Consider the following 14,374-nt stretch of genomic DNA (forward strand, 5'->3'; position numbering starts at 1 on the left):
CTAATACAGATGTAACCTGTGACCATTCCTCATCTTCAAACATCACCTGACCTCAGTTTGACCTTGACCTTGACCTCGTTTTGGACTTAGGTTGCTTTGTATCGACAAGGATGCCACCGGGGGGGGGGGTGTGCATCAAGCGTTTATTGAACGCAGCTCCTTTTTTGCTCAAAATTATTTTGTTTACCAAACAGCATTGTTGTTGTGAATAGTAAGAATATCCTTGTAATTAAAGCCAAAAATGTAGAGGCTTTTTATGCCCCCTGGTTTCGAGGACCCGTGAGGCTTATTGTGTTTGAATTGTCCGTCCGGCTGTCAGTCCTTCAGTACATTTCACTTTTTCATGTACTCTGCACCTACTACAGTTTTCAGTTATAAAACGAAACTTGGTATACTTTATCATATTGTTGAGACTTTCATGTTCTACATCAGAACATTTAAGTTCTCAACAAATCCTTCTGTTTTTATCCAGTTGAAACGAGATTTGGTATGCTTCTAACATGAAGTGGACATGCCCATATTTTAAGGACTTTTTTGTGGGAATTTATCATTTTTGGAATTATAGGTCTTTGTTGGACTTTGAAATATTACAGCTACATACTGAACATTTTGTCCTCCACTCCTACATTTACCTTCCAATTAAAAAGAAACTTGGTATACGTTATCAACATGAAGTGGACATGCACATGTTGTTAGGACTTTCATGTCTGGTGTTTGTTGTTTTTTTTAGTGAAGGCCCTGCTGTGGACTTCACTTATTTTTCTGTCAAGTATTTTCAGGGGGCATGGTTCATACAAGGTTGACATCATTCTTGGTTTTATAATTATATCTTTGTTCAGTAGCATATAATGTCTACAAATGCAGTCTATTTTTAGTGACATTCTTAGGCTGCAGATTATTTTAATGCTCTCTGGAAGAGGAAGATGTAGATAATTAGGTCTTAATTATGAACACTGTATTCATAATACTGATTGATGTATACATTACCCATATGGTGTCAAAATCAGCCAAGTTTTCCAATGCCAGGTGTGGTAGAGCTGGGATTTTTATAATGCAAATTCTGTTTAAACTGTTTATGTTATAGAGCATCCCCAAAGGATTAAGCACTGTGAAATCAGTCTGCAGTTTGGTTTTGAATTCATCTTTTAGGGCAGTGATATAAATTCCAATAATAAGTGTCTGAGGTAAATTTCAAACAAGAGTTCTCTTAAACTTTTACTGGGAAATAAATTTCAGCATAAAAGCAATATTGAATTTTGGTGTAGTAAATTGTATTGCTGAAATTGTAGTATTTGCTGAATTAATGTAATTGAAGATGAAGAACATTATTGGAAATATATGGATAATTACCTGAAGCTATGCAGTGACTATTGTATTTAGGAAATTAAAAGAAACAAATGAAGTTAGTAGAACATTTGGAACTAAACCAAGTGGAGTAAATTTTTAAGTATAGTCTTACAGGAGATTGTTAAATACATAAACATATGAAGGATATAAGGCAAAAATGACAACAGTTCAAGTGAGACACAGTCCTTGTCTAAGTGGTAAGAGGGAAATGAGTCCTCTCGATTCAAGGAGGGTAACTCCACAATTTGAAAGTACTTCAAGGGAGGCAGCTGGGAGTCCTTGCCTTTTGCAAGTTTCAGATGGTTGCAAAAATGAAACACTTAGTGAGGAAGGTTAGTAAAAAAAGTAAAATTGTTGTGATTATGTATAAAATTTTCTCGTCATTGAATTTATTTTGGTAGGTGTTAGTTATTTCCCTTCAAGGAAGAGTAATATAGCTCCTGAGGAAAATATTGTTCTTTTACATGTACATTGCTGGTATGGAAGGCCATCAGGATGAAAGTGAGAATTTTTGGTGTCCTGTAAAATGAAGTTCTACTAATGTACTCATTATCTTACACTAAATAACATTGGGTCTGTATATATTTTTAAAGATTTTTATGTTTAGTTGACAGTTTTGTAGGAGAAGCACTTGCCTGTATTAGATAGGTCACTTGATCTGAAGGTTCAGGTTGAGCTATTAGTATAGGTGGATGGCCAGGCATCCATAGTCTGTCACTCAACTCAACATTTCTAAAATGGACTGGTCCATCTTTCAATTTGGGCAGTACCATTTATTATTCAAAGGGGTGTTCACTGAAAATTTACTGTCTGAATAGCAAACAGTGCAGATCTTGATCAGACTGCATGGATGTGCAGGCTGATCAAGATCTGCACTGGTCGCAAAGGCAGAATCACTTGCCGCCAGCAGGCTAAAGGTTAACAACTTCTCCCTTGAAACTACAGATTAGAATCTCAAACCCTTGTTAGGTTCCTTCTTAAATGTGTTCTGATTGAGGCCTCTAGAGCTTAAAATAAGAAATTATCTTTTTATAAACAGCTTGATGGACCTTCATCAAACTTGGCTTATAGCATAAAATGTTATAAAGTCCTCTCCAGATTTTATTCAAAGGGGGCTCTTGGCCCCTTTCAAGGGTTGCTAGAACTAACCAATAGAAAAGCCTTATACAACTTCTTCTGTTGAACCGTCTGATGGATCTTTATTAAACTTGGTCTATAGTGGCCCTCTAAGATTCTCTCCTTAATATTCTCTAATGGAGGCACATGATCCCAATGTAGGGACCTCTGAAGCTAAAGATAGAAATACCTTTAAATGACTTCTCGCGAAGCACTTCATGAATCTTCATCAACTTTTAGTCTGTAGCATTATTGTAATGTCCTCCCCTAATTTTGTTCAAATGGCTACTAGACACGGATGGTAAACGCGCAATCCAATTCCCGCCGGGAATAGGCTTAAAATGGGTTGCGCAAGGTCCGGTGCTGGTGTTGCGCATAAAAAAAGACGTAATTGAGGTATGTGAAGTTATGATTTTGCTTAGTATGAGAAAAGAATAAATTTTCTCGAAAAAGCAAAATGCTATTCGACACAAATATGAAAATACATCATATGTGTAAAATATCTGGTTTGTAATTTATGATTCGGCTCTATTATCACAAAAACTCGGGCGACACGAAGCGTGAAAAAAGTATGAAATCAACAAAAATGGGAATTTCTGACCTCATATGCCTGACCTGAGGACATCTGATGCTTTTTATGATAACTCAACTGTTATAAAGTAACGAATATCAAAATTATTTGCTTCAAATCCTGCTTACGGGGACAAAAATGACAAAAAAATCATCGGGAATGGGGTTGAGCACCGGGAATGGAGCTGCTCGTATACATCATTATGTATATAATGTATACACGCAACTCCATTCCCGGGGCGCAGCCCCATTCCTGATGATTTTTTGCCAATCTTTCCCCCAAAAGTAACATTTCATTCAAGTGTATGTAATATTCATGACTGTTCTACATGCGTTTGATCATTAGAAGCGTAACATTTCCAGAAAGAAGGCACAAGAGTTAGAAAATTTGCATTTTTCCTGATTCCATGCTTTTGACAGCTCGAGCCAGCAGATTAATAAGTTGGTATTTCACACATATGCTCTATATTCATTTTTGTGTCGAATAGCATTTTTCTTTTTTTCGAAAGCACTCGTAAATGTGTCATTTTACAAAAACAAAAACCCACCTACCTCGATTTTGTATATATTGATGCGCAACACCAGCACCGGAAGTCGCGCAACCCATTTTTAGCGTATTCCCAGTGGGAATTGGATTGCGCGTTTACCACCCGTGCTAGAACAAAAGCAAGAAAAACCTAAAACAACATCTGCTCATGAACTGCTGACCAAATCATCAAACTTAGGCTATACTAAGCATCATGACTAAGATATATCCCAATTTAGTTCAAATGAGGGCACTTACTGGCCCCTTTTAGGGGCTGCTAGCACTAAACATAGAAATACACTTAAACTAAACAACTTATTCTCATAATGTACTTTTTAGGTCTACATCAGACTTGGTCTGTAAGTCATTATTAGGTCTTCTTTTATTTTCAAATACAGTTCAAGGTCAAGTGGTCAAGGTCAGGTGAATTACTTAGAGCCTTTAAGGCCTTCTTGTTCATTTTAGTCGGACTGTAAGGCCCTTGACCCTTAAATATGAAAATTATTCAAACTTCATTGAAAATTATAGCTTTATATAATTATGCCAAGGGTTATTGTTGGCAAAGTTCCCATTTTTGCATAAAATTCATTGTTTTTGAAGCACAGGATACTTAGCTATTTATTTGACAGATAAATTTGATTGCCTAATTTCTTCTTGGAATTGCATGAAACACTAGCAAGCGAATTTTAATTCTGTTTAAAGTGATTTTCTTGTCTAAACAGAGAGTGACAAAAGTTTTGTATTGATTTTCGTAATGGGAATCAGAACCTTGGCATCATTACAGTGTAGTAATGTAGCTTCTCAGTCGGACAATGTCACTCCTAGCTTAATTACCCGCACCATTATTTTTTAAATCAGGGAAGACCAACTAGTTCTAATTGGAAATCTGGTGGGTTCTTTTGTCAAGTGAACGTACTTGCCAAGGTTGTGTAAGATGTACAATGTACTTACGCAGTCAACGAAAAATAGTGTTTTACACATTAAAAGTATAGACCTGTGGTATAACAACTTTGGTCTCTTCGTCAATTATTTTCAGTTATAAAAAAGAATACAAGAGTTTGAGTTTGCATCTGTTAATTGTTCCTGCTCCAGGTTTGATTCAGGTGAAGAAGTTGTAGCTTAAATTTTGGAGAGCAAATGATAATTCCAGTATTATTTCCAGGAATAGGTTAACTGTTAGCCTTTACCAAGTAGGAAAAGAGGCAATCCCATGTATTTAACAAGCTGTTCTCTATCTGTCAGGAAGTAAATGATGCTATAGTTTTCTTCTGATAAATTGTTCCAGATTGATATGGAAAAAGGTTTTGTACAATAAACATAATTAACGAAATGATTTGAAAGAAGTTTTTCACATGAAGGAGAAAGTTTATGATGAGAGTTGTTCCATTAATCTTAAACCTTTCATTATCATTATTCTTATGCTTTTGCAGGTAGATATATATATTTTTTTTTCGGAGAGATGAAAAGATTTAGGGAATAGGTAAAAGAAAAAACGTAACTCAAGAATGTACTTTAGTTAATTAGCTTATAGGTGATGTAAATAGATTCTAAGAGAATCTTATGATACTGTTTGTTTAGTGAGAGGATGGTTTGATTTTAACCCTTACCCTGCTAAATTTCTACAATGGACTGGTCCATCTTTCAATTTGGACAGTACCATTAACTGTTAAAAGGGGTGCTTATCAAAAAGCGACAGACTGAATGGCGAACAGTACAGATCTTGATTAGACTGCACGGATGTGCAGGCTGATCATGATCTGCACTGGTCGCAAAGGCAGAATCATTCGTGTCTAGCATGATAAGGGTTAAGACTTCAGCTCACCTGAGATGAAGTACTGTGATGATCGACCCTATGTCAAAGGTCAAATTTGCCCTATAAATGTCTTGCCTGGAGCATAACTTAATAAACATTCACAGTATTGACTTCAATTATGGCATATATACAGTACATAGGTGGCAATGAGACAATGTGCAGAGTGCATGAAGCAGGTTGGTAGGTCAAAAGTCGAGGTCACAGCAAGGTCAAATCTGTCTGCAGAGCATAACTTGATAACCATTCAAGGTATTGACTTCAGACTTGGCATATAGGTTGGCAGCAATGAGGTGATGTGCATAGCACATGAACTTGGTCTGTAGATCAATGGTTATGATCACGCTTGAGATCAAATCTTCCTAAATTGTATTTAGTGTCCAGAGCATTATACCTCAGAACTATTCAAGATATTTGTTCAAACTATGTAATGAATACAATGTATTAAGGGAATGTGCAATGTACAAAAACTTTAAGGCTTCATTGCTTACTTTTTAGCTCACCTGAGCATGAAGTGCTCAAAGGTGAGCTTTAGTGATCGCCCTGTGTCCATCGTCGTCCGTCCGTCGTTAACAATTTGACTGTTAACACTCTAGAGGTAACATTTTTGGCCCAATCTTAATGAAACTTGGTCAGAATGTTACCCTCAATAAAATCTTGGACGAGTTTGATATTGGGTCATCTGGGATCAAAAACTAGGTCACCAGGTCAAATCAAAGGAAATGCTAGTTTACACTGTAGAGGCCACATTTATCTTAATGAAACTTGGTGAGAATGTTAATCTTGGTGATCTTAGGTCAAGTTTAAATCTCAGGGTCAGGTGGAGTCAAAAACTAGGTCACTAGGTCAAATCAAAGGGAAAGCTTGTTAACACTCTAGATGCCATATTTATGGCTGTATCTTCATGAAACTTAGTCAGAATGTTAAACTTGATGATCTTTAGGACAAGTTTGAATCTGGGTCATGTCGGGTCAAAAACTAGGTCACGGGGTCAAATCAAAGGAATAGCTAGTTAACACTTTAGAGGCCACATTTATGACCATATCTTAATGAAACTTGATCAGAATGTTAATCTTAATGATCTTTAGGTCAATAGGTTAGATGCCATATTTATGGCTGTATCTTCATGAAACTTAGTCAGAATGTTAAACTTGATGATCTTTAGGACAAGTTTGAATCTGGGTCATGTCGGGTCAAAAACTAGGTCACGGGGTCAAATCAAAGGAATAGCTAGTTAACACTTTAGAGGCCACATTTATGACCATATCTTAATGAAACTTGGTCAGAATGTTAATCTTAATGATCTTTAGGTCAATAGGTCAGGTGAGCAATACAGGGCCTTTATGGCCCTCTTGTTTATTGATCTCCCTTCATTAATTCTACTGATACCAGGAGAATTACACCAAAACTATCAGAGATTTTGTCAAACTTTCACACACTGTTCAAAGGGAATTTTCTTCCATGAACTTCTTGCTGCAGCAAATACCTTTCGATTCCTGATGAACAGCATTCAGTATAATATCAATTATGATGTAATGTCACAACCCTGTTTGCTGTTCCAACAGCGACCCAGTAATGAACAACTTAATTTAGGCTCATGAAATTCATTTTAGACCTTTGGCATTCTTCCAGTTATATACAAACATACCAAGGTAAAAAAATTTTATATGACTGTTAATTCCTCAGAAATGGCCAGGCGGTAGAAAGCATCATAATTAGGGTTATTATTGAAGCTGCTGTTAAAGATGAAAATAACAAAAGTTAAAAAATCAGGTATTATAAAGATACATAATTGTGATATACTTTCATCACCTATAGTGTAATATATCTCTCAAGATTAAGCCCAGATTCTTGGCAGTCATACCTGCACTTTTACTTTGCATGCGTAAAATCTTACTTGGTGCACTTCCAACGTAATTTGTTATAATTCATGAATTTTACGAATATAGGTGAATATTTCCAAGATTTCATTGGAAATGAGGTAACATTTAAACTGGTCAAAGGCTCTGAATGTCATTCAGAAATTAAAACCCTGTACAGGCTTAACGTTCCGATTTGTGTGTTGATTAACAGTAACTGTTACTTTTATGATAACATTAAAAATTTTCAGTGTAATTTAAGGCTTTTCTCTCTCCTGCTTAGCTAAATAGTGAGAGCGCAGATCTACGAATCACAGGATCGTGAGTTTGATCCAAGGGGGAGATGTATGTTCTCCGAGAAGCAGAGAACAGGTTTGTGCTGGTACAGAATCAGGAATGCTGGTTAAGTTAACTGCCTGCTGTTACATAGCTGAAATACTGCTGAAAATGGCACTAAACCAAAAACAAATGGATTAAAATTGAAGAAATGCATGTGACAAAACTGATTACTATAATTCAGAAATATCTCTGAGAATGAAATGTGCACTTTTCTTCATCAACACAGCATTTGTAAGCAGAAAGTTCAATAGTATTGATCAGGTCATGTTTCATTTGACAATATTCCCATGGTGGTAAGGCAAGATCTGTCTGATATTTCTCCAGGAAAATCATATCACTAGGTCATACTGTTTCTCAATTATATTTTATGGTGAATAGGTGATGAAATTTAATTATTTTCTGGTAGTTTTATTTTTGAGTACATGTAGCTGAATATTTTCAAAATGTTCCAGTTTCCTCATTCATTTTTCGATCACATCATCCAGTTGTATGAGTTTGTGTACTGGCAAGGTTGTGAGAATTTGCTTTAATAACATGATGTCTGTAAGTCAATTGTCTTAATTTTTATAAGCCCGAAGGGAAATATTATGTTATGATGCCGGTGTCCATCCATCCGTTAGCAATTTTATATCTGCTCTGTAACTCTTGAACCCCTTGAAGGATTTCGAAGAAACTTGACACAAATGTTCACACATCAAGACGACTTGCAGAGTGCATGTTTGGATGGCTTGCTTCAAGGTCAAGGTCACACTTGGGGGTCTAGGGTCATATGACTTTGTTTCGTGTCTGCTCTGTAACTATTGAACTGCTCGAGGGATTTTAAAGAAACCTGGCACAAATGTTCACCACATCAAGGTGACGTGCAGAGCGCATGTTTCAGATAGCTCACATCAAGGTCACACTTTGGGGTCAAAGGTCATACCTTCAGGCGTATATATTGCTCCGCATGGCAGTGCTCTTGTTTGTCATGAGAAGAAGTTATCAATTAAAGACCTTCCATTGTCTATGGAGTTTTTATGTCCAAATCTGGCTTGTTCTCAACCAGTAATTGACAACTTCCACCCGTTAAAGTAGAGGTAGGGGATGAATGTTATTAAAAGTATTTTCTTATATCTTAGTCTGTTTGACATTTAATATTGATTAAAAATAGCCCACACGAAAAAGTCAGGTGTGCAAAAAATCTTGTATAGATATTTCCCTACCTACAAAAAGTAATGCTCAAAGAAGTAGCTGTAAAACCAAGACAGCGAAGTGCTTGCAGCAGTTATAGCACAAAGTTTTTTGTGGTACTAATTTTGTAGATTCCTCTAGGCTGCCTAATAGTTTTGAAGAATAAAAAGCCTGCTTCCATTCAGGTAGATAATCCTTAGTGTTATTCCAGCTGATTGATGTAATGGCAGGTAATTATGTTTCAGTATGATGTATAAAGTGGGCCATCAGTGGCTAATGTTGTAGTAGGTAATTAAGTTACAGTATGGTGTGGTAGGTTGGCCATCAACCACAAATATTATTGTAGGAGGTAATTTATGTATCAGTATGGTGTATTTAAGGTGGACCATTCACCAATGCAGTTGCTCGGAAGGTTGCCATTATTGCAACATCTGGTTGTTAACTGTCTTGTCCTAATGCCAGCAAAATTCTGTGGGAAAAGTATGAAAAAATTAAGCATGTAGTATATACTAAACAACACCTGAATACTAAGTGTCAGGTAATATGAAATGTCTGTTGTTTTTATGTAGTTTCGTTGGCAAAGGAGCCAGCAATTATGTCAAATCTAAGCATTGCTTGTCGTAAGGCTTTTTCCTCTCGTATCTTCATTTGTCTTTGTAAGATTTCGTGGATATGACATCTCTACCCATGAAATGATTAGAAATATTGCTGAATTGTGCTATTATGCTGCAAGGTTGTTTTGCCTTTAGTCTCACAAAAAATAATTGTTGCTTTACGTTATGAATTTCTTGCAACCACGGAAATGAGTGAATAGACTGAAACCCACCATATAATAGAAATATACCAAAAGCATCACTTGACTGTTTAAACATTCATGGTAAATGTCCCGAAGGAAAATTAACAGTAATGTTGCATTGTTCTGCATGACCTGACATTATTACATTCCTGTTATACTCTATGGTAATTGAATGATTGCAATAATTATATCTTTTATGATGCAGTTTGTTGCCAAAAACATTATATGAATTATGTAATATCAGAGGTCTAGATCTACAAATTGTTAGTAGTGGAACAGATAACGGCAATTATTTGTCTCTTTAACCACATGATAGTGCTGTGTAATGGATGAAAATCCTGGTATTCAAAATAAATACCTACTAAAGAATTTTTCAGTTTACATTGTTTCCAGTTGTCGCACAAACTGTGGTGATTGTTAGCGTAGATTTGGATATAATAAGTGTAACTGGTTATATTGTGGCCAAAAATAATTGGCAAGTTACTAACCCTTACCCTGCTGAATTTCTAAAATGAACTTGCCCATCTTTCAATTAGGATAGTACCATTAACTGTTAAAAGGGGTGCTTACCAAAAAGATACTGACTGAATGGCGAACAGTGCAGATCTTGATCAGACTGCAAGGATGTGCTGGTCACTAAGGCAGAATCAGCCGTGTCCTGCATGATAAGGGCTAAAGTAATCTGACAATTGACTGTTCAGTCTAGGTTGAAAACTTATAATGTGAAGAGTTCAAGACAGTTTTCAAAATGGCTTTTTTTAGTGTTTGTCTCAGTTTAGTTCATACCAAGTGGGAAGCTCACCAATAATGTAATTTATCTTATCATACTCAATGAAAAACACTTGAAATGTAAGTCATATACCCATTGGTGGGGGTGGGTAATTGGACATTTTCAGTGTAATTCAAACCCAAGGAAAACATACTCAGTGGAAAGCATACCAAATGTAATATATACACACCTAGTGAAAATCATCCCAATCCAATTCATACTAAATGAATAGCACATTCATTATGATGAATACTACAAATTTACAAACCACCTCGGTAGCCTAGTGGTAAAGCGCCTGCTTTGAGTGCAGAGGTTGTGGGTTCAGTCCTTGGCCGTGTCATACCAAAAATGTTAAAAATGGTTCTAGTAGCTTCTTCGCTGGGCACTCAGCATAAGGGGATAGTACTAGGACTGGTCAGCCTGATGTCAGTATAATGTGACTGGCTGGGGTATCATGTCAGGTGTCCACGGCATGATATACCAGTGAGGCAGCACTGTAAAGTTGGGCATTGTGCTCACTGCTGCAAATAGACACTGTCGTTTACATTTTTTGTATATGACTGAAAAATGTTGATAAATACTTTAAAACCAAACACAAACACTAATTTACAAAAAATTATGAAGTTAAAATTTGTATTTTATAATTTCAGAGTTGCATCAGGCAATGTCCATGAGACTGGTGTCATCAGGCAGCTATAATGTCCGGGCGTCAGAAATGGCCCATTACCCACAAGACCGCCAGCCCAAAGTGATCCCCTGTGTCGTCCACTTCTTAGATGATAGTCACGAAACTTTCGAAGTAGATGTAAGTGTAACAGTGAGTATAACGGGGGGAATAATTTGTATATATTCTGAAATATTTGAATTCATTGGTATGAAATTTTGTGTTTTTAGCAAAAATGGCTAGTTAATCGGGACATGCAGATTTAAAGATGCAATTATTGGATTTTTTTTTATTTATAAAATTTCTTGGATTGATACAGCTGATGAATTAAATCCCCCAAAAATTAGTGCCCTTTGAGTATTGATGATTCGACAGAAATGACCACCACTGGTTTAGCCTTCTAGAGAAACAAAAGCAAAAATATAGTATCTTCATTATAAAATACCCAGTGATACTTCATTTCATTGTCAGATTGTTAAAAGTTCATAAAGTTTAAGTAAGCTGACAAAAAAAAAAAAACATCTGAAGAAGTGCTGTTAGGTTAAATCATACACATTGGAATAATTATCCTAAATATTTTCGTTGTGAAAAAAAATATGACATTGTGTCTAAAACTGTCGATTGTGTATGTGCAAGGGAAGTAAGGTAATAGATATCTATGCTTGTATGTACTTGCCTGAGGCAAGAGTTGTCACTCTTTGCAAGCTCTTTTTAATAAATTTTTTTTTTTGGCTATTTAAGGACTTAGACATAAAATTCTAGAGTTTATTTTATGTGTTTCTTTCTTTGAAAATTTCAAGTTCTGTACGTAATTTATATTTTTGAAAATTTAGGGAAAAATGCAGATCTCATCCAGTCACAATTTTTGATATACACCTTTAGATGAAATATGATAAACTGGACTTTAATGATTTTTTTCCAGAAAAGGGCCAAGGCACAGCACCTACTTGACAAAGTGTTTGACCATCTAGAGTTGATAGAGAAAGACTACTTTGGTTTACAGTTTCTAGATTTATCCCCTGATCCAGATACTGTGGTGAGGGATAAAATGGTAGGTATTTTTCACCGTACCTCCCCACCCACTTCCCCCCATCAAACATTATGTAATGTAAAGTTCTTAATAATTTATATGTGATATAAATTATAGGTATTTAAAATCTGCACAGCATACATGGTCCATGTGGTGTCTCTAGAAATTTAGAAGCTTTTGTTATTAGGAAAGTGATTTGTCAAACAGAAGTTATTTATTGGTAAGGGTAAGCAGAACAGATGTACAATGTTTTCTTTAAAAAAGAGTTGGCCTGAAAGGAGGTATAACTCCAATATTCTCCAATGCCAGATCAAAAAATTATTTTGTGTCTATGGACCATCACTTTCAGACATTAGGGCTTTATTATAAAGTTGGTACGTGTTGGTCAAGATCTAATGGGATAATATTATGTATCCAACAGTACAAACAGTTGTTTGTGGTAATGAAGCTGTCAAGTTTTTGCACTTTTATGGAGCATTTGCAATTAGTTGCTTTTTGAATTTTCATTCTTAAACCAGATGTGTTGATAGATTATGTTGAATTTCTGATAAATAAATGACTAAAGAAAAAAAAAGAAATATTAGACTGTAAACTGTCTTGAATGTTGCAGTCTTAAACTAGAAATTCTGCCTGGATTCCAGGAAATAAAAAAATCCAAGAAAGAAAAGGTTATTTTGTAATATCCCAGAAGCAGACAACAACAACAAAAATAGACATTGAAATGTCGTATTTCTGCGGTTTGTTATTCCTAAAAGTAGAAATATTGACCTCATGCAAAATATATACCAAATGTCAAAGGAAAGAAACATCATTAAAATTCCAATATTTAATCCTTATTTAGCCTTTTTTAAACAAAAGATGATAGATAAATGCTTGGAGATATGGTAAAAAACACAAGCTGTTCAATTTCCTTGTATACACTGGGACAGATCAATGTCGTAAGCTACTGGGAAATCTTTAGAGATGCTTTTTAATCAGGAAAGAAATAGGCCAAGGACTGACTATACATGATTGATAGAAAAAGTAAGGTGAAAAGTTCAGTAGACCTAGAGATGTTTTTTACATGTTTATCTGTGACAGCCAATTTGCTGCAGGTGATACTGTTTTCAACTACATTCATTTTGTTTATGTATATACCCTGTGGGAATGGCATCTTATTCTGTCAGGGTTGATAAATGTAATAGGTAGAAAATCCAGTATGGAGCAGAAGACATAGGTTGTTTTAGCATTTGACACCCTCTCTGCTACCTTAAAGAAGAGCAGAATGAATTGTCTTTCCTTTACTTAACATTTTTTCAAATATTAAGCAGACCACACAAGTATTTATGCTTTTTTTTCATAGAAAACTTTAATGTTATCCAACTATGTATTTTTCCTATGTTTGATTAGACAATAGCCTAATCAAAAAGTTGATTTTCTTAGAGAATTTTGAAATGTATATAAACATAAAACATTGGTTTTACAAGCATTTATATGCATTTGTTACCTGATAACTATTTATTACAGTAGACTGACCCTTTTGTTTCTCCTGCCCATGCATTATTATACGAGCATGCACTTAAATTTTTAGCTTGACTATTCGAAGAATATGTAGAGGTATTGGACTGTCCTTTCTCGGCATCGTTGTCCTGATTTGGTTAAGTTTTTGTATGTAAACTTATTTACTGTGATATACTGAATTACAGTACACAGGTTCAATAACTCTATTTTGCTTTTTTACAAAATTATGCCCCTTTTTTGACTTAGTAATTTTAGGGTAAGTTTTTGTATGTAAGCTGATATCTCAGTACCCACAAATGAAATTGGATTGAAACTTCACACACTGTTAACTGTGATGACATGTAGTACACAGATACCATAACTCTACAGTGCAGTTTTAGGAACTTATGACCCCTTTTTATGCCCCCGAAGGGAGGCATATTAGTTTTCAACTGTCCGTCCGTTCGTTCGTTAGTCACAACGTAACTTTTTGCATGAAGGCACTTTACTCGTGAACCACTGCACCCAGGACCTTCAAACTTCACATGCTGATAGTACTTATTGAGTACACCACCCCTACTGACTTTGGGGTCACCAGGTCAAAGGTCAAGGTCACAGGGGCCAACGTTAACTTTTTGCATGAAGGCACTTTACTCGCGAACCACTGCACCCAGGACCTTCAAACTTCACATGCTGATAGTACTTATTGAGTACACCACCCCCACTGACTTTGGGGTCACCAGGTCAAAGGTCAAGGTCACAGGGGCCAATGTTAACTTTTTGCATGAAGGCACTTTACTCGCGAACCATTGCACCCAGGACCTTCAAATTTCACATGCTGATAGTACTTATTGAGTACACCACCCCTACTGACTTTGGGGTTACCAGGTCAAAAGTCA

General features: G+C 35.8%; 1 protein-coding gene across 6 annotated transcripts in view; it reads left to right on the top strand.

Moving 5' to 3' along the window:
* The window catches only part of LOC123530832 (tyrosine-protein phosphatase non-receptor type 4-like), a 149,325-nt gene that overhangs the window by 16,834 nt on the left and 118,117 nt on the right, over nucleotides 1-14,374 (top strand). For 2 of the 6 annotated variants that reach the window (XM_053518787.1, XM_053518786.1), the window contains exons 1-3: nucleotides 1,227-1,679; nucleotides 10,953-11,107; nucleotides 11,889-12,017. In XM_053518787.1, the coding sequence (XP_053374762.1) occupies nucleotides 1,505-1,679; nucleotides 10,953-11,107; nucleotides 11,889-12,017 (459 nt within the window). In that variant the 5' untranslated portion in view covers nucleotides 1,227-1,504. Of the gene's footprint in view, nucleotides 1-1,222; nucleotides 1,680-10,952; nucleotides 11,108-11,888; nucleotides 12,018-14,374 lie in introns of those variants that run through there. The other 4 variants (XM_053518788.1, XM_053518785.1, XM_053518783.1 and 1 more) reach the window with 3 other exon arrangements.

This window comes from Mercenaria mercenaria, chromosome 11 (assembly GCF_021730395.1).
Source record: "Mercenaria mercenaria strain notata chromosome 11, MADL_Memer_1, whole genome shotgun sequence".
Classification (NCBI taxonomy): Eukaryota; Metazoa; Mollusca; class Bivalvia; order Venerida; family Veneridae; genus Mercenaria; species Mercenaria mercenaria.